At 49.5% G+C, this 21,695-nt stretch overlaps 1 protein-coding gene across 1 annotated transcript; it reads left to right on the forward strand.

Moving 5' to 3' along the window:
• Nucleotides 1-226: 226 nt before the first annotated feature.
• DUSP7 (dual specificity phosphatase 7) lies at nucleotides 227-8,414 on the forward strand. Its single transcript, XM_041425845.1, has 3 exons — nucleotides 227-839; nucleotides 3,108-3,536; nucleotides 6,020-8,414. Exons 1-3 carry the CDS (start codon nucleotides 428-430, stop codon nucleotides 6,325-6,327), a joined length of 1,149 nt encoding a protein of 382 aa, XP_041281779.1. The 5' UTR covers nucleotides 227-427; the 3' UTR covers nucleotides 6,328-8,414.
• Nucleotides 8,415-21,695: the final 13,281 nt, after the last annotated feature.

Genomic DNA, 21,695 nt, shown 5'->3' on the forward strand with positions numbered 1-21,695 from the left:
GCGGCCCCGCGGCCCTTCCCGCGCTCTGCCCCCGCCGCGGCCCCGCCCCTGCCCATATCGGGCTGTCCCGCTCCCCTCGCAGCGCCTCATTGGCCATGGGGCCGCGTGGGGCGGGGCCGGCGTGTGCGCGGCGCGGCGCCGGGCGGGGCTGAGCCGCTGGTCCCGCCGCCGCCCCGCCTCCCGAGGCATGACTCGCCGAGCCGCCGGCCGAGCGCCGCTTTAATTGAGGCCGCCGGCATGGGGCGCAGCGCGTAGGGCAGAGCGGGGGCCGCCGCGCTCCGGGCCGCAGACACCGCGCACCCACGGCCGTGCTGAGCGGAGCCGCGTCCGGCGCAGCGCAAGACCGACCCAGCGGAGCGGGGCCGCGTCCGGACGCCGCGTGGGTGGCCGGCGGGCCGGGCGCTGGCGGCCGCCGCTGCCGAGCCCCATGAAAACGCAGGTCTGGGGGAGCTCCCCGCGGGCGCCCATGGCTGCGGCGATGCCGTGCAAGAGCGCGGAGTGGCTGCAGGAGGAGCTGGAGTCGGGCGGCGGCCGCTCGCTGCTGCTGCTCGACTGCCGCCCCCACGAGCTCTTCGAGAGCTCGCACATCGAGACGGCCATCAACCTGGCCATCCCCGGGCTCATGCTGCGCCGCCTCAAGAAGGGCAACTTGCCCATCCGCTCCATCATCCCCAACCACGAGGATAAGGAGCGCTTCGTTAAGCGCTGCAAGGCCGACACGGTGCTGCTCTACGACGAGGCCACCGCCGACTGGCAGGACAGCGGTGCCGCCACCTCCGTGCTGGGGCTCCTGCTCCAGAAGCTGCGCGATGACGGCTGCAAAGCCTATTACCTGAAAGGTGAGGTGCCCCTCACTCTCCTCCAGCCTCGTCCCGCTCCCGCAGCCCTTGTCCGTGTCCCCCTGCGCAGCCCCTGGCCGGCCGCTGCATCCCTAGGGTGCCCATCCCCTGGTCGGACGGAGGTGGCTCGTTTTGCTTCATTCCCCCATCTGTTCTCCCTGATTTATTTTTATTTTTCTCTGTTCCCCGCCCCCACCCCCCCCTGCATCCCGCTTTAATCCCCCGCACAAAATGGTCGCAGGCTGGAAGCGGCCGGGAGCGCCCCGCTTCTTCCTGCGTCGCCTCCCCGGTAGCGGCGGGAGGACCCCCCCAGCCCCGCCGCCGGCGCGGCCCCTCCAGCGCTGCCCCGTCCCAAGCCGATCCCGGCTGGGCTGCGCCGGGCGCCCCCCGCTCCCCGGAGGGAGCCTTTCGGGGCTGACCCGCGCCGGCACCAGGCTCCTCTCAAGTCCTCCGGGAGGAATGGCCGGATTTTGCGGGGCAAGAGAGCCCTTCTCTGTTTTTATTTTACCTCCCTACGTACCCAAAAAGCCCTCGCTTGGGTTTTCCTCCCCCTTTGCCAGGCAGTGCCGCCGGTCTGGGAGAGGGCAGCCCGGCTGCTCCCCCGGGACAGGACGATGGGGAGCGGGGAGCTGCGCTGCAGGGGAGCCGAACCCCGCACACGCCCCTCCGCAGGGCTGGGGGTGCTTTGGGAGCTTTGGGTTTTTGGGGTTTTTTGGGCCATTTTGAAAGATCGCAGCGGGCTGAGCAGAGCCCGCAGCTGGGCTGCTGGGACCCTTCCCATCCTCCCAGTGCTCCCAGTCCGGTCGCTGGGTGGCGGCTTTGAGGCAGGAATAACAGGAGAGCGGGGGAGAGTGGTCAAGAAAGTTGCCACTTGCGGCTCTTTAAAAAACACGGCTGTTCCTTGATAGACTCTTTTTTGGGGAGCCGGGGAAGCCCCTGGTGGCGGGGTGTGGCGGCAGGGGGACAGTCAGGTATTTGGGGACCAGCCCTCGGGGCTGCGCAGCCCGCACACGCCTCCTTCTAAAACGTGGTGAGGGGCCAGCTCAGGGGTTGATCCCGTTCCCCGCTCGACCCTCCCATCCCTGTCCGTGGGATCTCCCATCCCATCATCCCATCCCGGCTTGGGGTTTCCCAATGGGCTCCGCTGCTCCCTCGCTTTGCATTCCCGCTTCTCTCCCCGTAGTCCTCATTCCCAGCAGGAAGGAGCGGTTTTAAAGTTACTCCTAAGCTCTCCCCGATGGGCAGGGGAGGAGCTGAGCCCCTTTCTCTGCCTTTTTCCGGGAGCCTCGGTGGGAAATGTTTCTAATTAAAATTCCAAAATGGCTCCTCGGCGCTGTCTGGCGGCGCGGGGGGAGGAGGAGGGCGAGGACGAGCCTTTTTCATGAATGGATGTGGCAGGAGCTGTCTGTCCTGCTCAGTGACCCCGCCACAACCGCCGAACCCACTAACGAAGTTTCCAGGAGCCCTTTCTAATTAAACCATTTGTCAGTGTCAGATCCCGATGGCTGAGCTCCGCTTTAATACCGCCTGGGAAGGAGGTAGATCGGTGGGATTTTTGCTTCCCTGCCTCTGCCTTCCTTCCCAAGCAGCTGAGCTGAAGAGCTGGAGAAAAAGTCTTAGGGCAGACGTGGAGGGTCCCATCCCTCTGTGCTCCTGCTGTGGTTTGGGTGAAGAACAAGCCTGTGACATTGCTCTGTTGCAAAACCTATTTTGCAGTGATAAAATAATTGTGAGGATCACTCTGTGACAAAACTTAGGGTCGTTTTTTCCTGCTTGGAGGTGAATAATTTTGTTGGGTTTTAGTGCCTGGGGGTGGGTATGTGGTGGTTGTCCCTGACCCGTCTTTTCAGACATGGATACTTTTCTCTCTAAGTGGCATAATAGTTCTTGCCTAAACTGCCCCAGACCCTTATTTTTGAGAGGCTAGCAAGGCGAGATTGTGTCTTGGCATTGATTTTACTTGTAGATGTTTCTTTCTTGTGTGGTTGAGATTTGGCTCTATTTTTCACAAGCAATATTGAACTTTGTAAGAACCACTCCTTGCTCTCCTGGGACCCGTTTGCTCAGTATCAGTTTGCCCAGGGAAGATAAGGGAGCAGGGGAATGCTTTTCTTGCTGTGAAGCTGAAGGGACACCAGCTTCTTTCTGGTAAAGACTTTCTGAGTAACATATGTTCACAGGTAGAAGGATTTCCCATTCTGAAGATTAAAGCTTTTTTTTTTTTTCTCTCTGCCTATCCCCTTCCCTCTCTCCTTTCCCCCTTCCCAGGTGGCTTTAACAAGTTTCAGACTGAATATTCTGAGCACTGCGAGACAAACCTTGACAGCTCCTCACCCAGCAACTCTCCCCCAGCATCAGTCCTTGGCCTGGGAGGGCTGCGGATAAGTTCCGACTGCTCGGATGGCGAATCCGACAGGGAGCCCAGCAGTGCCACGGAGTCGGACGGGAGCCCCATCCCGAACAATCAGCCTGCCTTTCCAGTCCAGATCCTACCCTACCTGTACCTGGGCTGTGCCAAAGATTCCACCAACTTGGACGTCCTGGGCAAATACGGCATTAAATACATCCTGAATGTGACTCCTAACCTGCCAAACATGTTTGAGCATGACGGAGAGTTCAAGTACAAGCAGATCCCCATCTCAGATCACTGGAGCCAGAACCTCTCGCAGTTCTTTCCCGAGGCCATTGCTTTCATTGGTAGGTAGTTGGCAGAACATCTCTTTTCATACTCACCGCTTGGGAATGTGGTGTGCCGCTTCCCAGGGCTGCTGCTGTCTGCAGCCTCACCTCTCTGGGGCACAGCATCTGCTTAGCAGCCGAGTGTCACACTGTGAGGTGGCACATTGGTGCATCTCACCCTGGCTGTGTTCAGGGAGGCCTCCCCTTCCAAAATTCAGCCCTCTTGTAGCACCTCAGCTGAGCTACCTGCAAGTGGTTGGCCTGGCCCCGCTGCCTCTTGCCCTTTTGTGGGGATTTGCACTGCTGTGGAATGGCTGAACCCAGGCAGTGGGGAGCTCCTCTGCCTGCTCTGCTTGGGAATGGGAGCTGCTTTAGTGTGACTGGTGCCAGCAATTCCTTAGCCCCAAATGTGGTTAAAATCAGGGAGTGTGTGTGTGTGTTTTCCTGAGGGGATTTGCTAGTCTAGTTGGGATCCTGCTGTAAGTCACCCTAGCATAACTAACTCCTTGTATGGATACTTCTCCTAAGGTAAGTGTCAACACAATGAGTTAGTGATTATAATTATACTGCAGAATTTGGATGGAAAAACTGCTCTGTAGACTGCCCCTGCCACAGTTTTGGCTGGTGGTGGTGGGGTTCAGGAAGGAAGATCTCTTCTTTCAGGCCAGCCTTGACTTTGAGAATTGCTTCTTATTCTGTGGGAAGTGTATGTTGGGCTGAACAGGGCTGTACACTTCCAGGCTGACCTGTGCTGTTTGCTCACGATAGTCATTAGCCTAATCAGCTCTGTTTTATGGGGGTGAATGGCACAGGCAGTAATGTCACCGTTAACTATTAAAAGCCCCATGGCTTCATGTCTGATTACAAACACTTGTACGGGTAAAGGAGAGGGGGACCTTTGCCTGCAGACTGAAGCCTGTGCAGCCCATTTCAGACCCCGTAGCTTGTGCTTGCTATGCTGTAAGGCTGAAATGGGGCAGAGCAGTGGTGGATCCTTGGCTGCTCTTCAGCTGTCAGAAACCCTGATTCCCACATGCTCTCTTTTGCCCCCAGTTTCTGCCCTCCAGTAACATGACTGTGGTCAGAAGCTACTGCTTCAGTGTGGCAACAGGGACCTGTCTGATGTCCCATCTGCACTTCCTGCATGAGCAGGGTGTTAAACGTCAGGGGTGAGGTAGAGTGTTCCTGCTGACATGTGGCATTTGGGATCTGTCTGCTCCAGTCAGCCCATGTCTCTGTGAACACCGAGCTTGTGCTTTCCAGTTAATGACAGGAAATGGAGGATTACCTCACTCTAAAACCAAACACCAAGAAATGCTGTGCAGGTCAGATGAAAGGCAAAAATGTCTGGAAAAATGTTGAACAGGAGAGCCTGGGGGGAGGGCTGGGTGCACTGGGCGGTGATTGCCCACCCTACTGGAAATTCTTGCCTGGTTTTGGAGGCTGGGCAGAAAACTTGTTGTGGCTTGGATCTGGATTTTTGTTTTGCCTGCTTCTTCTTTGCCTTTTCCTGCACTTACAGTGCCAGAGTGTCTCTTACCTCTGGCTTTGCCCGAGGATCCTCTTTCTCCTGCCACTTTTTTGCTCCCCGCCAAGCTCTCAGTCAAATGACTGACTTCAAATAGGGCTGCCCAGAAGCAGAAGCAGCGCTGGGTACTTGCGTGCATTCAGTGCTCTCAGTGGCGTGTCCCTCTTTCAGCACTGAGATGTCAATTCATAAAGGGATCACGCTGTTCCGGCTGTGCGAGAGACAATGAGTGTGTGTGTGCTTTTCAGTTGGTGGCAAGGGAGGGGAAATTTCGCTGCTGTTCTCTCGCCATTTTTTGGTCCAGCCTGCATTCCTGCTTCCCGCTACCATTCATCCTGAGAGCCTCCTCCAACACAAGCGTTTGTTTGTGGTGAAGTGCATTTCTGTCGATCCTAAAGAACAATTTCACAATAAGGGAAGTTCCTGCACTTCAGACTCCGCTTAAATTGGCATTGGCTGCATTCATGTAACTTTCTAGTGGTAGGAGGACAGGAACAGCAGAAGAGAATAGCTCATGTAGTGCTGGGCTGCAGCCTTGCCCTGAGTGCACAGCCTTCCCTGCTTTAGTTGGAGTTGTGGGTGTGCTGTGCCCAGCCATCAGCATCTCCATGGAGCTGTTGTCTCCAGCTTCATCTGCCTCCTGTGGGTTACTCCAGCTCTCTTCAGTAGAGGGTACTGATGTTCCCTAGGCAAGAGATGTGTTGCTAGACTTGATTGATACTTCTCAAGCACGTGAGATGCTTGGCCTTGCTGGGGATGTGCAGCTTTGCCATGCAGCAAGGATATCTCAGGAGCCCTGTGGGGAGAGATGCGGGTGTCCAAGGGACACGGGATGGTGTCACTAGGGGCAGGGGATCCGGTTCTGGCAGTTGTTGTGGTGCTGGGAGCTTGCAGCTGCCACCTGGCCCTGCTCCAAAGCCATGTGGTTTTGGTGCAGAATAATAGACTCCCCCTTCCCCTTGTCTTGTTTCAGATGAGGCCCGTTCCAAGAAGTGTGGGATCCTTGTTCACTGCCTCGCTGGCATCAGCCGGTCTGTAACAGTCACTGTCGCCTACTTGATGCAAAAACTCAACTTGTCCCTGAATGATGCCTATGACTTTGTGAAAAGGAAAAAATCCAACATTTCCCCAAACTTTAACTTCATGGGCCAGCTCCTGGACTTTGAGAGGACTCTGGGACTCAACAGCCCCTGTGACAACCGCTCGCCCAGTGAACAGCTCTACTTCACCACCCCCACCAACCACAACCTGTTCCAGCTGAACACTCTGGAGTCCACATGAAGAGGACGCTGCCTGGTCGGGAACTCGAGCATCGAATCGCTTCTCTTGAGTATTTCAACTCTTACGAAAATATCTGTCTAGCCAGGCAGCTCTGAGATGAGTAGCTTCTCTGGGCAGAGGTGCCTGGTCGCTGCTTTAGGAAGGCTAATGCCGCTCACTAAGTATCCTGATCCAAGTGGTTTGAAGAGGTAGTGTTTTTACAGGGGGTTATTTAACGCGGGCGATGTTACAGCGTTTCGGACGCAGCTGTCACCGGCAATAACCGCTTTCCTGGGTCCACTGAGACTGTCAGAACACGCACACGTGTGAAGAGCTACCGGGGGTTAGCTTGCTGTGGAAAATGAGGAGATTTATGCACTTGGAAACCTTGAACAAAAGGTGTTGGGCCAAGACTGTTTTAAAACCCAAGTTTACTTTTTTTGATTTAAAAAAAAAAATATAAGAAAAGGTAGATCTTACTCGAGCTTTGGGTTCAAACTCTTTTTAGATATGTAAGTTCTTGACTGTTTGTACAGACCAGGTTGCAAAACCAGTATTTTATTCTGTTTCTTGTTTGATCATTTATTATTTTTTTTAATCAAATGTTTATATTGACCAAATGCATTTTGCACACTTTGTGAAGCCTTGGTATGTCCTGGCATATTACTGGGTACTCCAGAGAGAGATACATGCTGCTGCTGTTGTTGTTAGCATCTGGTAGGAAGCTTTGTTATGTGTGAAGGCCAGTTGGGCTTAAACGCAACCCCTTCACCACTCCTGCACTCACAATCACAAACTCTGCACTGATTCAGCCAAGGTGACTAAGCCGCAAGCTTTTTTTTAATGCCACCCCTGCCAAAAACACTGTTTGCTATTGCCAGAGGTAAAACTCGCGTAGCCTCCAGAGTTGGTAGAAGCATGTCTGAGCCCGGCTTCATTCTCTGCTGCCTGTTGACTGATTTAACGTCATCCAGCTGGCCCGAAACCATTCCAGCTTCCCGAGTCCAGAAGGTAGTTGCAGTGCTGGCGTTTCTTGTGCACACTGGATCCTTTCCCACGTGTGCGGGGTGGAGGGGGAATGCAGCGAGCGCCTGGAGCAGAGCGAGGATTGTGTGGCGGGACAGGACTCAATCGCCACGCACGGAGCGCGTGAGGGGAGTGAAGAGGTGTGGAAATGATGAGGAGAGCATTGTAACAGAGAATTTTTATATATATATATATATATATATATATGAATATATATATCTTAACTGGCAAATTCTGAGATGATTGGAGCTTTCAACAGAGGTTCTGATTTTTTTTCCTTCCTCTTTCGAATAACTTTATGCCGTGCCTTCTATTCTGAGAAGACTTGTATGTATTTCTGGCTAGTGTTTGGCAAACTCCTTTTACCAAGCTGGGAGGGGAGGAAGTGGTAATAATTTCTGGGAGGAGGGCAGAACGGATTTAGAGATTTCTTTATTGGCTGCAATGTAGTCCCTCCTTTCTCCCCCCTCCCTGTCCACTTTAACTCTCATGTAAGTGAAAAAAAAAAAAAAAGCCACGGATTTTTTTCTAAATATCCAGTTTTTTGTACTTTTTTCAAGAAAAATAAAAAATAATCATAAAAAAAATCTCCATCTGGAGGAATGTTTGACGCTGTCACATCCTGAAACTGTTCTTTTCGTTAAAGATGTTATCAGAATGTTGGAATGAGCTCCTGTTTCTTGTTTTCTGGTTGTTTTCTGTTTGTTTGTTGGGCTTTGTTTGCCACAATGTTGGGATTGTAGGTCATTGGAAGGGAGAATGGGCGTGAGTGAGAAAATTGAGAATATTCTAATTGCATCTTACCTCATGGAGGAGTTTATTTTTTCAGGGATTTTTTGACAGTGCATCTCTATTGCATTACAGCTAAGCTGGTTTGTAAAGGCTTCCTGTGCTGTTAGTGGTCTTTATTCTTTAAAGGAAAAAAAATAAGATGCATCTTCTGATTAGTGCAAATGAGAGCTTGTTAGTGAGGAATGGTTCTGCTTTCTGAGTTATGAAGGAAAATTAGTGACCCTATATATACTGATCCAATATTGGGACTTTGTTTATATTGCAAATAAATATTATTTTTTCTTTAAAAATGATGTTTGTGTGAGATCCTTGTCTAGCCTCTGCCCATATAAGGGCACGCTGCTCTTATCCATTTTTTATGGTCGATTAGGATCCTTCTGTGACCATGGAGAGCATTTGCTGGGCTGTGTTCAAGTGTGGTGTTTGGTTTCATGCACAGCTTAATTTTTAAGACCTGTGGTAAAATGGAGAGGGGGAGGTGGGCGGGCGAGGAGAGGGATAAGGGGGTATTGGATAAACTGGAGAACAAAGAACAGCTTGAGAATGGGACTGGCTTTGACCCCAGCCATTCCTCTGTGCCAAAAATAAATAGATAAACTAAAGACACTTTTGTTCGCTGTTTAAGCGTGGCCTGCAAAGGCATTGCAAGGCCTTGCCCACAACTGTTGTGTTAGCAGACTTTGGTAAGAAAGCAAGAAGTCAGGGGCTTGTGGGCAACCACCTGATGGGTTATCCTGAGGCTCTCAAAGAGCTGGAGCCCTCTCCTTCCTCCCTGGGGAAGGGGGGTGCTGTGTGTGTTACACTTGGGCTGTGCTGTGTCTTCCTGTGCTCCCTGCTTGGTTTGTGGGACACCTGGAAGGGCTGATGAGGATGCTTCAGGGTGAAATGTGGCTCTAAAGATCTGAGTGCAGCCTATCTAAGGGAGCTGTGGCTCCCTGTGGCTCTGCCTGTAGCTGGACAGGAGAGGGGTTCCGCCAGCATTCCTTGTTTTAACCTGAATGGCAAGAAATTAAATGACAATTCAATTGTGCAGTCCCTCAGAGTAAGTGTTTATGTCATCTTGTTCTAATCCCAGGGTCTGGGCACTAAAGACAGGTAGTTTTATTCCAGAAGCAGCTCAGGCTAGTGGGTGCAGAGGGGAGGTAGAGCTTGAAGCAGGAGCCAAGCAAGTGTGTGCATGAGTTTGTTTACTCCTGGACTCCATGATGGGAATCTATATATTGATTTGGAGGGCTGTTTGTGGCTGAACAAACAAAAATCTACCTGGTTTGCAGGGGAAAGAAGACCTTTAGGTTTTTCCTGTAATTACATGGTAGAGTAGCTCTTGAGGAAGATAGGAAACGTGCTGGAGGCTGGCTGTGCACTGAAGGAGTGCAGAACAGCTTGTCAGGTGTGTGGCTGTATTTGCTTCCATCTAATTTCCTCTCGGGGTTTTCTGCTAAGGTGTGGAGCAGGATATTCAGTTAGCATTGTAAGCACATTTGTGTGGTAGCTGAGTTGTGGCTGTCTGCAGCAGCACAGCTGCGTTTGCTGTGGCCTTGGAGGAAGAGCTGGAGTGCAGGGAGCCACCAGGCAGCTCCTGGGGACCTGATCCCTGATCCTGGGTCATGCTGTGAGTGTCCTGGCACTGTGGCACTCAAAAGCCCTGTTGCCAAACAAAGGAGATTACTTGTCTGGAAATCTTCCTGCCACTTTCAAACAGGACACACAGGAGCTTTTTCCAAGCTGCCTGGCCTCAGCAAGGAGCAGCCAGCCTGGCTGGTCTTCAGCCCATCAGTGTTTTACAAATCTCGGAGGGGTTTCCTTGGAGACCTGATGTCCTGAAATTCAGTGAGGAGAAGAGAACTGACATCAGGCAAGGAGCAGTGCTGGAGAAATAGTTACAGAGGAAAAAGAGAGCGTGGGGTCTGTCTACACTCCCTTGCAGAGGCAGGCACGAGCACTAGCTGAGCGTAGGAGCACAGGCTGAGTGAGAAAGCTGGTTATGTTCAGAGCAGTGGAATTTGGCAAGGAGATAGAGCTTCCCACACGCAGCAGGGAGAAGCTCCTCGGTTAACCCATTGATTCCAGATGAGCTGTTTGTAAGATGCTCTGTGGTGTTCTACTCTCCAAAAGAGATCTGTCCCTGGGTTTTCACATGTGATGTCACAAGCCCTCAGGTGATATGAGTGGGAATTTATCTTTTGGGGTTTTTTTTCCCCCCATGTATGACTTTATCTTAACTCATTTGAACAGTTAGAGGGACCATAGGTCCCAGGTGCTTTCAAAAAGTTTCTCCCTCCATTTCAAGTCATGGCAAAAGCACAAAGTGAAGATTCTGCAATTCCCCGCTGGAAGCCCGACATCAGGAGCCCTGTGAGCAGGACACAAGCTCAGGGAAGGGTCTTTGTGCTTACTTGTAGCTTTTTTCCTCTTGCTTGTGTCTGCCCTTCCCTTGGTGTGGCATCAAACACATCCTGAGCATGATGCAAGTCAACCTTTGCAGCTCTGCACTTGCCTGCTCTTGCGACACCCAGAGACACACGTGGAAAAGCAGACGCTTCCTGCTGCCATCAGAGTTTGGGTGCTCACATTTCCAAGGTAACCAGGTTATTTGTGGGCTGTTGCATTCTTGTTTTATCCTTTACGGGAGGAAATCAGGCTATTTGCAGTGTTGTAAAGGCACGCAAATAGTTCAGCTAATAAACACATCCCTGTATTTACTGGCACAGGCTGTGATAGTTGTGCTCTGGGCTGCTCGGAATGTGTGTGAAAACAGGCATGCTTCTGGATTTTGTGCCATTTGCTCCCGTGCTTCCTCAAATCTGTCTATTCATTGTGGAGTGCTGGGCTGGCTAAATGTGGTGAGAGGGTGCGTGAGGGATTGTTCACCAGGAACAGCAACTCCTGGGAGTCCCATCCAGCCTCCACGTCCTGTTCCTGCGAGCTCCTTTATTCAAACTGCACAGTTCCCCTCTCCAGTGGCGTTGTCCTCTGGCCTCTTGCTGTATCACCAACAGGCCCAGGCTCCAGGCTGCCGCCCTGCCAGGTGTGTCAGCACCAAACATGGCTGTTCTCTGGGCACCATGCTCCAGGTCCAACAGCCGCTTCTGTGGCCTCTGCGGGGGAAAAACCACAAGGGGGGAAACCATGAGGGGGGAAACTGTGAAGGGGAAAATCATGAGAGGGGAAACTGTAAGACGGGAAACCATGAGGGGGGAAACCATGAGGGGGGAACCGTGAGGCAGGAAAGTGTGAGGTGGGAAACCGTGAGGCAAAGAGTGATCGGTGTCCAGCCTCAGGACAGCTGTCCCCAGCGTGGGCAGTGGCAGACACCTGGGGCTCTGCTGCCCCACCAGCTGCTGTGGCACTTCAGGTGCCACCTGAGGGGGCCCCGACCGGTGGCCTGGGAAGGCCTGAAAGGCTCATGGCCATGACAATGGCTGGGTCCTGTGGAGGATGAAGAGCCCAGGGAGGAAGGCTCTGAACCAGCCAAATCCTTCAGCCTGCAATGGAGGTGACACCACTGTGAGAGACTGGGAGCTGGTCATGAAGGAACTGCAAGTTTCTGGAGTTTCTGGGCTCCTCCCTGGTGCCCTGCTCTGCTGTGCCACCATCCTGGGTTTGGGGTGGAAGCTGGGTCAGGGCGGAAGCTGTGGTTCAGCTTTGGTGGCTCTGTCAAGGGTTGGGGTTTAATTATGGGTTGGGAATGACTCCTGCAGCAGGAGCAGCTGCCTGGGCTGGCTGGCCCTGGACTGCTGGGACATGGCCTCCCTGGGCTGTGTGGATCCCTTGGTGCTGGGGCAGTGCAGATCCCCCTCGTCTGCCTGGTGCAAGGCGAGACCACCAGTGCTTTGCTGGCCTTTCTTTCTCCCCCATTAATTGTGCTCATCGCTGAAATTTGTCTTGTTCTGCATTATCCTTATTTCCTTTCCCTGGTTTCTCCACTGCCTTCTGTTTCTTCAAATGATTGGGAATTGAGGTGATCTCACGTGGCAGTGGCTCCTGCAAAGCTGTGGTCCTTCTGTAGGAGAAAGGAATGCTGGATTCCTCTCAGAGACAGTGGGACAGGTTGGAAATGGAGACCTGCTGTGCTATGGTGAGGTTTGGAGGGGATATGTGTACCACTTCTCTACTGCTCAGTGGTACAAGCGATCCAAGAGCATGTAGGGTTCTAAGAAATATCTGATGAGGGACCCAAGTCTGGGGAAAAAGGGGAATCCAGACAGATTTATGTTTCTACTTTCTTTCCCTAGAGAAACATCTGGCTTATGTAAAGCCATTTGCTGGGTTTTTCACTGCTTTATTTTGAAAGTCTCTGCAATCGGGCATTCTGCTCTTCTCATCTCCCATCACTGCCTCAGGGGGAGATTCTTCATGATTTGGGGTTTTGCTTTCATGAGATTTACTCTTTGTTTCTGGTCTGTGTTGTCTTTTTCTTCTATTTTCTTTCATTTTCTTGTAAAGAACTGCTCCAGTTTGACTTGTGGTTTTGCCTTGCTTTCTTCCAGGAGGTGAATTGTTGTGATAAGCCCTGCAAAAAATGGGAGGGAGCAGACTGGTGCGTTGGGGAGACCCTGGTCACTGATCTGGCATTAGTGAAAGCACTGTGCCAGGGGAAACTGAGCTTTGAGATTTGATTGCATCCTAAAAGCACAGCATTTTTCTGTATGGGAGATTTTGAACTGAATTATGTATGAGGGGGTGCAGTTAGAGGGATTAGCACTCTCCTTCCTTTTACCAATGTAGCTCTGAATTGAGCCCATCATTTCCCCATGCATTTATCCTGGCAGTGAAGTGCTCAGTACCTGGTGAAAGATTTACAGCCCTGCTCCAGTGATGCAATTTGTTTGGGTCTTACTCTAAATTTGCCATTTCCTCTCCCTGGGTGGCTGATTCCCTGCTGCTTGGAGCAGGCAGTCGTCCAGGCAGGATCCTCTCAGAGCTCTGCAATGCGAGGTGCTGGAGGAGAGTTTGATGGGATTCAGGGTGCTGAGCCTGCAGAAAGCTGCCCTCTCCTCTGACAGAACAAAGATCAGCTCTGCTGTCAGCTCCAGCTCTGTGTCCTCTTTGCCATTCTTCACCTTCCCTCTGTCCCCATTCCAGCTGTTGTCTTTGAGTGATCCTCTGCTAGAGGTTCAGGCAGGCTCCTGCATGTCTTGGCCTTGCATCCTCTTGGCAGAAAGCTGAGAGTGAGAAATGTTTGGGAAAGTCTTGTGAGCTTTTTTTTTTTTTTTTTTTTTTTTTTTTTTTTTAACAAGAAGCTTCACTATTCATTCATTCCCCAAATAGCTTTCCCTCTCATTGGACATCTTCCTGCTAGGACGGTCCAAGCTTGTTCTGACAGGCAGCTTATCTGCCTGGCAGCTCTGACTGCTTCCTCTGTCTCTCCTTTGTGTGGGAGGTGTTTTGTCTTTCCAAACTTCTGCTGACTTCAGTGGGCATTAGTTTGTGCCCAAACATGCACTGATAGTGCAGTTCAGTGCTGAAGTTCACCGCCGGTTTTTATTTATGTCCCCGCGGTGTGTTTTTCTTTGCAAGGGGAAGGATTTAAGTGGTTTGGGGAGGGGAGCTGTTATTGATGGTTAGTGAGGTTGAGGCTCTCAGCTCACCCTGGCTGCCTCCATCCTGCCAGTGCTGCAGCAGGACATGCTGAAGGCACTGGTGTTGAGGGGTGCCACGCTGATGGGGGTTCAAATAAGCAAAATTTGAACCCCCATCTGCAAAACTCCTGTATCTGAAAAAGCCCACAGCAGCCAGCTTGTTACTTTCCTGTGTTGTCAGCTGCTCAGGCAACTTAGAGAAATATCCAGTGTAGTTTAAATCTGGTGAAAGTGGAGAGAGGTGCATGAAGCATGTGTGCATGAAGGAAGACTTAAAAATATTGATATTTTTAATAAAACAAAGTCAGTCATGTTTGAACCTGCAGTTTGCCAGTGTGTACTCCTGACACAGAATCAATGTTTTCAGTTTCCAGTCAACAAAACTCTGGATGAAGGTTCTTGAATCTCCAGAATTTCTGTAAGCCTGTTCCATGTGGGGAAGCATTTGGGTTTGTTTATCAAATGCTTGACTTTTCTCCTCGACCTGTGGGATCCTTCCTACTGTCCATGTGATGCCACCACATGTCCAGTGCTACTGCTTGTGCTTGGCAGCCCAGGGATGTTTGTAGGTCAGGGATGACAGATACTCAGCAGGGCTCATTGGTGCTATTAATTAATTGCATTCCAACAGCAGTGAAAGCAGCAGCAAGAGTAATAAACAAATTATAATCTACATTATGAAGCTGACAGGTGCCACCCACTCATTACCTGTCTTTAACCACTCTCATTACTGCCCAGTCTTTGTGGGAACTAATCATGCTACTCAGTGTCCGATGTGTTCACTTGATGCCATTATCTGAAGCAATCAGCCTCTCCCTGTGAAAGAAGAGGAAGGTGCTTTTCCTGAGGCTTGTTCTCTGGGTGCTGGAACACAGAGAGCTCTGGGGTGGAGGAGGCTGAAGGCGCCCTTTGCCAAAGCATGGTGTGGCTGGGAATTGAAGACTGAAATCCACCGGGACAATGTGGGGAGGAGCTGGGGATGGGTAGCAGGATGGGAGATTGTTACTAGCAGGAAAATGTCTACACTTTGTTCATCTCTGTGGGTTATGGAATAATATCCAGTGAGGGGGGTAATAGGAAGAACCACATTTTTTTCTCTCTCTAGTTGTTTTCCAGGCTTTGGGAAGAAGTTGGGTTGCTGACGTGCGTTATGGAATAATATCCAGTGAGGAGGGTAATAGGAAGAACCACATTTTTTTTCTGTCTCTAGTTGTTTTCCAGGCTTTGGGAAGAAGTTGGGTTGCTGACTAATGACTCTTCTCTTTGTGGCTGCCCCTGGGCATTGCAGGAGGAAGTCCTGGTTGTGTTTCTGTGCGGACCAGTTCAAACTCCCCCCAGGAAAAAGAAATTGATCTCCAGAAATTTCTTGCAGTGGTCTGGCTTAAGCTGAGCTCAGCAGAGGCAAGGATGCTAAGTCAGAGGAGCTCAGCCTCCTTACCTGGCTGCTCCATTGCCTTGTGTGGCTCCGTGTTAAGGACTGTGCAGTACCTGGGCTGCAGCCCTTCTCCTTTCCTCCCTGACACAACTGGGAGCCTTCCTGGAGAGCAGTATTGCAGCCTGGAAGACGAGGAGTTGGGCTGAAAGACCAGATGAGAAAATGGTTTTTTTTCAAGACTCCATGTATGGCTGGACCATAGCCAGAGGTCCTGTTGTGCTCTCAGGGTTTTGGGACATCCCATCAGGGGGTCCCTACTGAGTAAATAATAAGCCAAAATATGAGAAATAAAGGTAGAAAGGTGAGGGACCAACTTTCTCAATAGATGATTTGCATCAGTGAGATACAACGAAGGCCTGTGAAGAGCCAAAACTGTTGAATGTGTCTGCTAATGGAAAAGAGGAATAAGTGGCAGATGAAATTTTCTGTTGACTATTCAGAGTAGCAAAATCCAAAAGCTGCACTGCATAGCTGTAGGAAGTCCTTGCAATATGGAGTAGTGGGGTTGTAGCATATGATGCTGAGAAAAATGAGAGCAAAGCAATCCATCTCAGAATGGGATAATGTCACAAGGGAGGGAGATCTCAGAAGTCCAATGAACTGTGCTGTGGGAGAAAGCTTGATTCTGAGTATGGTCAAAAAACCCCAAACAGTCTTGAAAAAGAGCTAAGAACAAACTGGATAAATGCATTGTATGAATATGTGGTGAGCAAAAGTGTTTGAGGGTTTGGGGGGCATTAGAATAACTAATGCAAGGGAAATCCATTGGATGCTTTTAAATATCAATACACAGTACCTTCAATATTGTGTATTGATATTTACAATACAACGCAGTGTCTTTAAATATCAGTCATGGTATACCTACATCTGCAAAGAGCTGAAGCCTGGGCAAGCATTAGTAATGTAACACAGCTACATGCTACATAGCTCCATGGCCTGTTCTTACCCTTGGTTCTGCTGTGAAGTACCATAGAAAACAGAACAACAGGGCAGGATGAAGACTGATCCAACAATAATTAGTGGTTGTGATTCTTCTGCTTTTCAAAAAAATACTGTCCTAGAATACTGTGTGGCACTCTGTGATTGTGTGTGTGTGAAGGGCTTTTTTGGACCTTGCAGATACTGTGCTCGCTCAGTAAAGAGAGCTGCTGGAGGAGAAGACTCCTGAGGCTGTTGTACATCTGATATCAAATGGACATTGCAGACAGACAGCCCAAGCAATGAGAAGATCCTTGTACCAACCTTGTTCTTCACCAGCACCAGTCACTCTGAAATGGACAGAATGATTAGGTGATGGAAAACCATTGCCTGGGTCAACAGACCTACCTCTTGTATCCTCTGAGAAACATTTGGGCAGAAAACCAGCTCCAAAAGGATTTGCTTCCTTAAACCCATCCTCTCCCATCACTCCTGAAGTACTGCACTTCTGGTAAAGGAGAACTGGATGATGTGGAAGTAGCTGGATGGGTCAGGCCGACTCATCCTGCCCTCAAAGCCCTCGTGTGCTACTTTAACACACACCACAGTGGGGCGAGACACTGTGTGGGAGTGTGAGACAGTTCCTAATGTTCCTGTTGATCAAATGGCCCACTGAGTCTCCTGATCTGCTGTGATGATAAGTCCTAACAAGGACTCTCTCTTAATCCTCATTATCCTCTGTTGGTGCTTCCTGCCCACATACACTAGATATTTCCTATCAACAGGGAGGAACCTCTGTGGAAGATAGGATCAGATTCCCAGGAGCCAGGCTGGAGTAAGAGTGAAGAAAGAATGAGGAAACTGTCTTAATTTGAGGTTAATCTTATAAATACAGGGTTGAATACAGACAATAGGAAGAGAAATGCCAGGAGAGCTTTAGCATTTAGTTAGGAAAGGAACATCTTTTTCCAGGAGTAGCCTGAATTGTAACTTATGATGTGGTGAAGTTGCTGTTTGATGTCAGCTTCAGCAGAGGGGAACAGACAGATTCTGCTTTGTGTTACCAGAGGAGGAGGAAAAAAACAACAAACAGGGAAAGGTGTTTTTAAAAGTAATTTTTTGTCATTTGTATACTGATTCAAGCAGCGGTGCATGCATGGAGTGTTTAATTTCCCAGATTTTATTTGAATAAGACACTAAATAAGGAGAAGAAAAGGGCTGTGTGATTTTCTTCCCTAAGCAGACATGCTAATATACCCATTGAGTATTTAAATTTGCATGGCATTGCTGAAAATGTAGAAGCCCACAGATCTTTTCTTCTAGTGTAAGTGGGTTATTGGAGTGGGGAGTTTCTTTCCTCTACCTAGACTCGTAGCTGGAGCCTGGACCAGTCAGAGGCTTGGCCTGTCCCTCACGCTCACCTTTCATGTGGGCTGGGTGGAGTGTGCTGAAGCTTTGTGGTCGGGAGTTCTCTACAAACAGTTGCTTTTGTGAACCTTTTTAGACAGCCTGTTAAACTGAAGAGCTGCCTCCTGCCTGTTCTGTCCACATGCCAGCACCATGCACAGAGCGTGTGATGCCTCTGTGTGTCTTGTTGGCAAGCAGGGTGGGAGCTGGTGCCTGTTTGTGAGAAGTGAATTGCCTTTGTGGGGGGTGCCAGGGTCCCTAACTGCACATTCATGTGCAGCAGGTGTTCCAGCATGATCCCATGTGAATGACTACAGTGCAACAAGGTGTGGACACTGGTTGCTCATCCCCACCCTGAAGGTGGTGTTGCAAGTTCCTGAAAAATGCCGTCATGCCCTTGCGGGTTTGGACTTGTTTGGCTTTTCACTGTCTGTGTCCTGCTCACAGGGTGTGTGGTGATGGTGTTTCATTTGTTGCCCAGCTTTGGGCTGATCATGGCTCCTTCCCTCAGAAGCTTTATAGGCCTTGCCTTGGACCAGGTTTGTGAAGCTCCCTAGAAACTTCCAGTTCCTTTTGGGTAGTCCAGCTAGTACAGAAGATCTTTCAAAGCTTGGCCTAAGACAAGTGATACAGTAGTTCCCTGTCCCATGCTTCCTCTGTGAGTAAGGAGAAGGCTTTTTAAGCTATTTATATGCCACCTGTATCTTAATTTTCCACTCCCTATTGTTTCTGGCCCTCCCAGAAGAATTGATTTTTGCCTGAAAGTCAGTAGAACAACTATGTTCTGCCATGTGAACTCCCAGCTGTTCCTCAGGTTCCTCTGTTGTTTTCTCTCCACCATGGCAGGTTATGCCATCCAAGGGTTCTGCTTCATTACAGGTAGTGCACAGTTTGATGGCTGGTTTGGTTTTCTTTTTTGGGCTATGTTTAAGATAAACCCTCTGATGGAGCAGGGCTGGCTCAGAGGACATACACAGTGATGTCGGCACAGCCGATCATCTTTGTACTAAGTTTCCTTTCATAAAGGAAAGTAAGTAGTGCCTACAGGTGGTTGATACAGCTGAATAGTGAGCAGGGTATAATTGCTTCTGCTATCTTCTGGGATGTGCTTCCAGCAAGTCACGACACCTGGTAACGTGCTTGTAACATCTATTAACCTTCTAATTATATAAGTGGTGCTTTAATAGTGCCTGGTTGCCAGTCAAGTCTGGAAACATCAACTGTGGCTCTCCACGGTCACTGCTGAAATGCTGAGCCTGGTCACTGAGTCCACTGCTTCTTACTGTCAGTCCTTGCCAGGTGCCCCACTCCTTCTCACAACTCAAAGCCTGTCCTTGACATTGGTTTTCTCCCTAGTCCCTCTGCAGTGTGGTTTTTGGATTGTTGATTCTTTGCTGAGCAGGTGCTGCTGTGTGGTATTTCTCCCCTTACAGGTGTCAGCCTGCAGTGAAGATCTGTGAGGCTGAAGGGATCAATATTTCTGCAGAGCCCTGAGTCACCTGGCATAGCATTGGATTTCAGTAAGGTGGAAGAACTGGAGTGAAAGTTGAGGATTGCTGGAGGAAGAAGATTCAAGAATTCTTGTTTTGTGTGTGCTGTTGGGATCTGGTAGGCTGCAGGAAGAGGGGTCCCTGTGCTGCTGCTGTGGAAGCAGCATACCAGCTACAAGGTGCTCAGCCTGGCAGGGGACAGATGGAAAGGGATGTCCTGCACTGTCAGTGAACAGGCTAGACCAAGCCACCAGCAGAAAGATTGAGCTCGGACCTTTTAACAAACCATGACCTCATGGTTCAGCCTTCTTCTCCAAGTCCTCCTCTGAGCATAGAAGTAAGGTGTCAGGCCAGAGTACCAAACCACTGGAATCCTGATCCTCACCTGGGAAGGTGTTCCCTGGAATAATACAGACAGCAGCATCCTGCACTGTAGGAAGCCCTGGGGAAGAGAAGGCTTGGCCAGGGGGAGGTGGGCAGCACACAGGAGGATCTTGGGATGGGGTTTGAGGACAGGCTGACTTCTAGGTCCAGCTTTGGGGCAGCCCTGGTGAATGTTTTTCACTGCACTGGGAGGGACAGGTGTTCAGTGAGCAGGGCGGGGTGAATGTTCTGTGCCAAACTCTCACTTATCTCCTTTTTCCTTAGGGCATTCTTCATTCACTAAACTTGCTACTAGGGCAGCTTTGGTGGAAGTAATCAGTTTCCTGAAAGTGGAGGCCTGTCCTTGCTGAGCACCCAGAGTTGGGGTTTGGGTGAACTGCTGTTTGGAAGAGCAGAGTGGGAAAAGTGGGAAGTTTTGCTGTGTGCTCCATTACCAGAGACTGTGGACAAGAACACAGATCAACAAACAATACCAAAAATCAGAGAACCAATTTCAGTTGCCTGCATTCAGATGCTCCTGGTGAACAGAGCAAAGCTTTGAATGGAGAGCACAGCCTGCCTCCAGTCTGTCTTCCTCCTTCCTGGCCCTAAACAAGACTTCAGGTTCATAGCTCCAGAATAAGCAGCGAGAGCCAGTTTAGGGTGGGCACCATCTTTGCCCTCCACTATCTCTAGTGCCCCAGTCAGCAGGGACATGAGCCCGGGCAGCGCCCCTGTGGCACGGCTGTCAGAAAAAATAACAAGCTGGCAAGTCCTGACTCCTTATTTATATTTTGGTGAAGGTTTTTATCATGTTTCCTGCAGACGCGGATGGAGAGGAACGGGTGGTTCTGCTGTTTGCGTGCCTTTCAGATAAAAGCCAATTGCTTTTCACACACTCTTGAGTGGCTGTTGGGTCTCAGTGTATCCTCTTCTGCTTTTTCATGTTGCTGCTACTCCTGTGCCTGATGGAAGACAGGTGTCTTCTATGCAAAGGATTTTTAAGAAGCTGCTTAGCCTATTTACTTTTCATCTTTATAACTCTTATTCTGTTTTTTTGTTTTTTTTTTTTTTTTTTATTCTTCCTCTGCCCCGTAAACTTCTTGTTTACCTTCCCCAAGTAGAGAAAATTTACAGGAATCTGTTATATGTTAATTGAAATTGCTTCTTGCTGTGCATGGAAACAAAAAAGGCAAATTACAACTGCCACACAATGTAAGCATAAACAGGAAAACATACCAAAAAAGCTTCATTTTGGAGACACAGTCCCTTAAGAATGCAAAACCTTCTCGGCCTGGAAGGTCTGTAAGTCAAGTATCAATTCATCTGATGTACTGGAAAAGGAAATGTTTAACTTTTTTATTTATGTCCAGTAAATCTCAATGAAGCCTTCAGGGAAAAAAACAACTCAGGAGCATTCAAAGAAAAACAGCTCGAAGGGCTTCCGGCTGTGTATGCACCACTTTAAATTTAAGAGCTTCATGGGAATGTTGATAGTTTATTCTCAGCAGTGTCACTGGAATGAGTCTGTAATTTGGAAACCCTTGCACAACTTTCAATTTTAAAATAAAAGAGAATTCTGGCCTAGATTTTAAAAAGTGACCATGGAGGGGTTCCTCAAACCAGTAGTTAGGTAGCCCATAAAAAGTGTCTAGAAAAGCAAGTCCCTTTAGGCTGTCTCCTCTTGGAGTCCAAATTTAATATGTGATCTTATGTTGGGAAGGCACCATGTGATTTGGGCAACCAAAAATTGGTGAATTATCTGTTAGCTGAAATACATTTAAACTGACTAATTGAACACAATGAGTAGAATCATCAAAACTGAAGTGTGTTTGTGTTTCCTTTGTTAACTGACAAAGGAGCTCAATCATTTGATGAGCATTTGGCTCCAAGTTGTACACCTAGCTCTAGTGTCCAGCTGCAAAGGGGCAAAATGTTCAGTTAATCTCAGTATTGATGGTTTATGAAGATCATATCTATTTTTATTGTTTTACTGGGAAAAGACTTGAGTACTCCTTGGAGTGTCTTTTTTTTTTAACCCCTTCCAACAAGATGTCAGCAGATCAGAGCCAGGCAATTATCCCCAGCAGTTGGCCAGACAGTGATCAAGGAATTTCTTTGGTCTGGAAGGGGTCCTTGTCTCTGCTGCACTGGGACCCAGCCAGGCAGGACAGCGCTTTTCCTCTCTGCAACTTTAATTAGGGCAAAGGAAGAACAAACTGTCACTATGAGCTGTTCCAACCAACTCCCTTCTTCTATCAACTGCCAACCATGATTTTATGTTTAATTATTTGCATTACATCATTACTCCTGTGCTAGGTACATGGCTAATGATGCAAAGCCTACCCCAGGTTTGGACACTGTACAGGCTTCCCT

The sequence above is a fragment of the Onychostruthus taczanowskii genome, unplaced genomic scaffold (genome assembly GCF_017590055.1).
Source record: "Onychostruthus taczanowskii isolate IOZ18803 unplaced genomic scaffold, ASM1759005v1 scaffold9, whole genome shotgun sequence".
Taxonomy (NCBI): domain Eukaryota; kingdom Metazoa; phylum Chordata; class Aves; order Passeriformes; family Passeridae; genus Onychostruthus; species Onychostruthus taczanowskii.

What these genes read in the sequence shown, in the direction of transcription:
- DUSP7 (XM_041425845.1), top strand. Translation starts at nt 428, where the DNA reads ATGAAAACGCAGGTCTGGGGGAGCTCCCCGCGGGCGCCCATGGCTGCG. An exon ending in CAAAGCCTATTACCTGAAAG is followed by an intron (nt 840 to 3,107) that starts GTGAGGTGCCCC and finishes CCCCCTTCCCAG; the next exon opens with GTGGCTTTAACAAGTTTCAG. An exon ending in CGAGGCCATTGCTTTCATTG is followed by an intron (nt 3,537 to 6,019) that starts GTAGGTAGTTGG and finishes GTCTTGTTTCAG; the next exon opens with ATGAGGCCCGTTCCAAGAAG.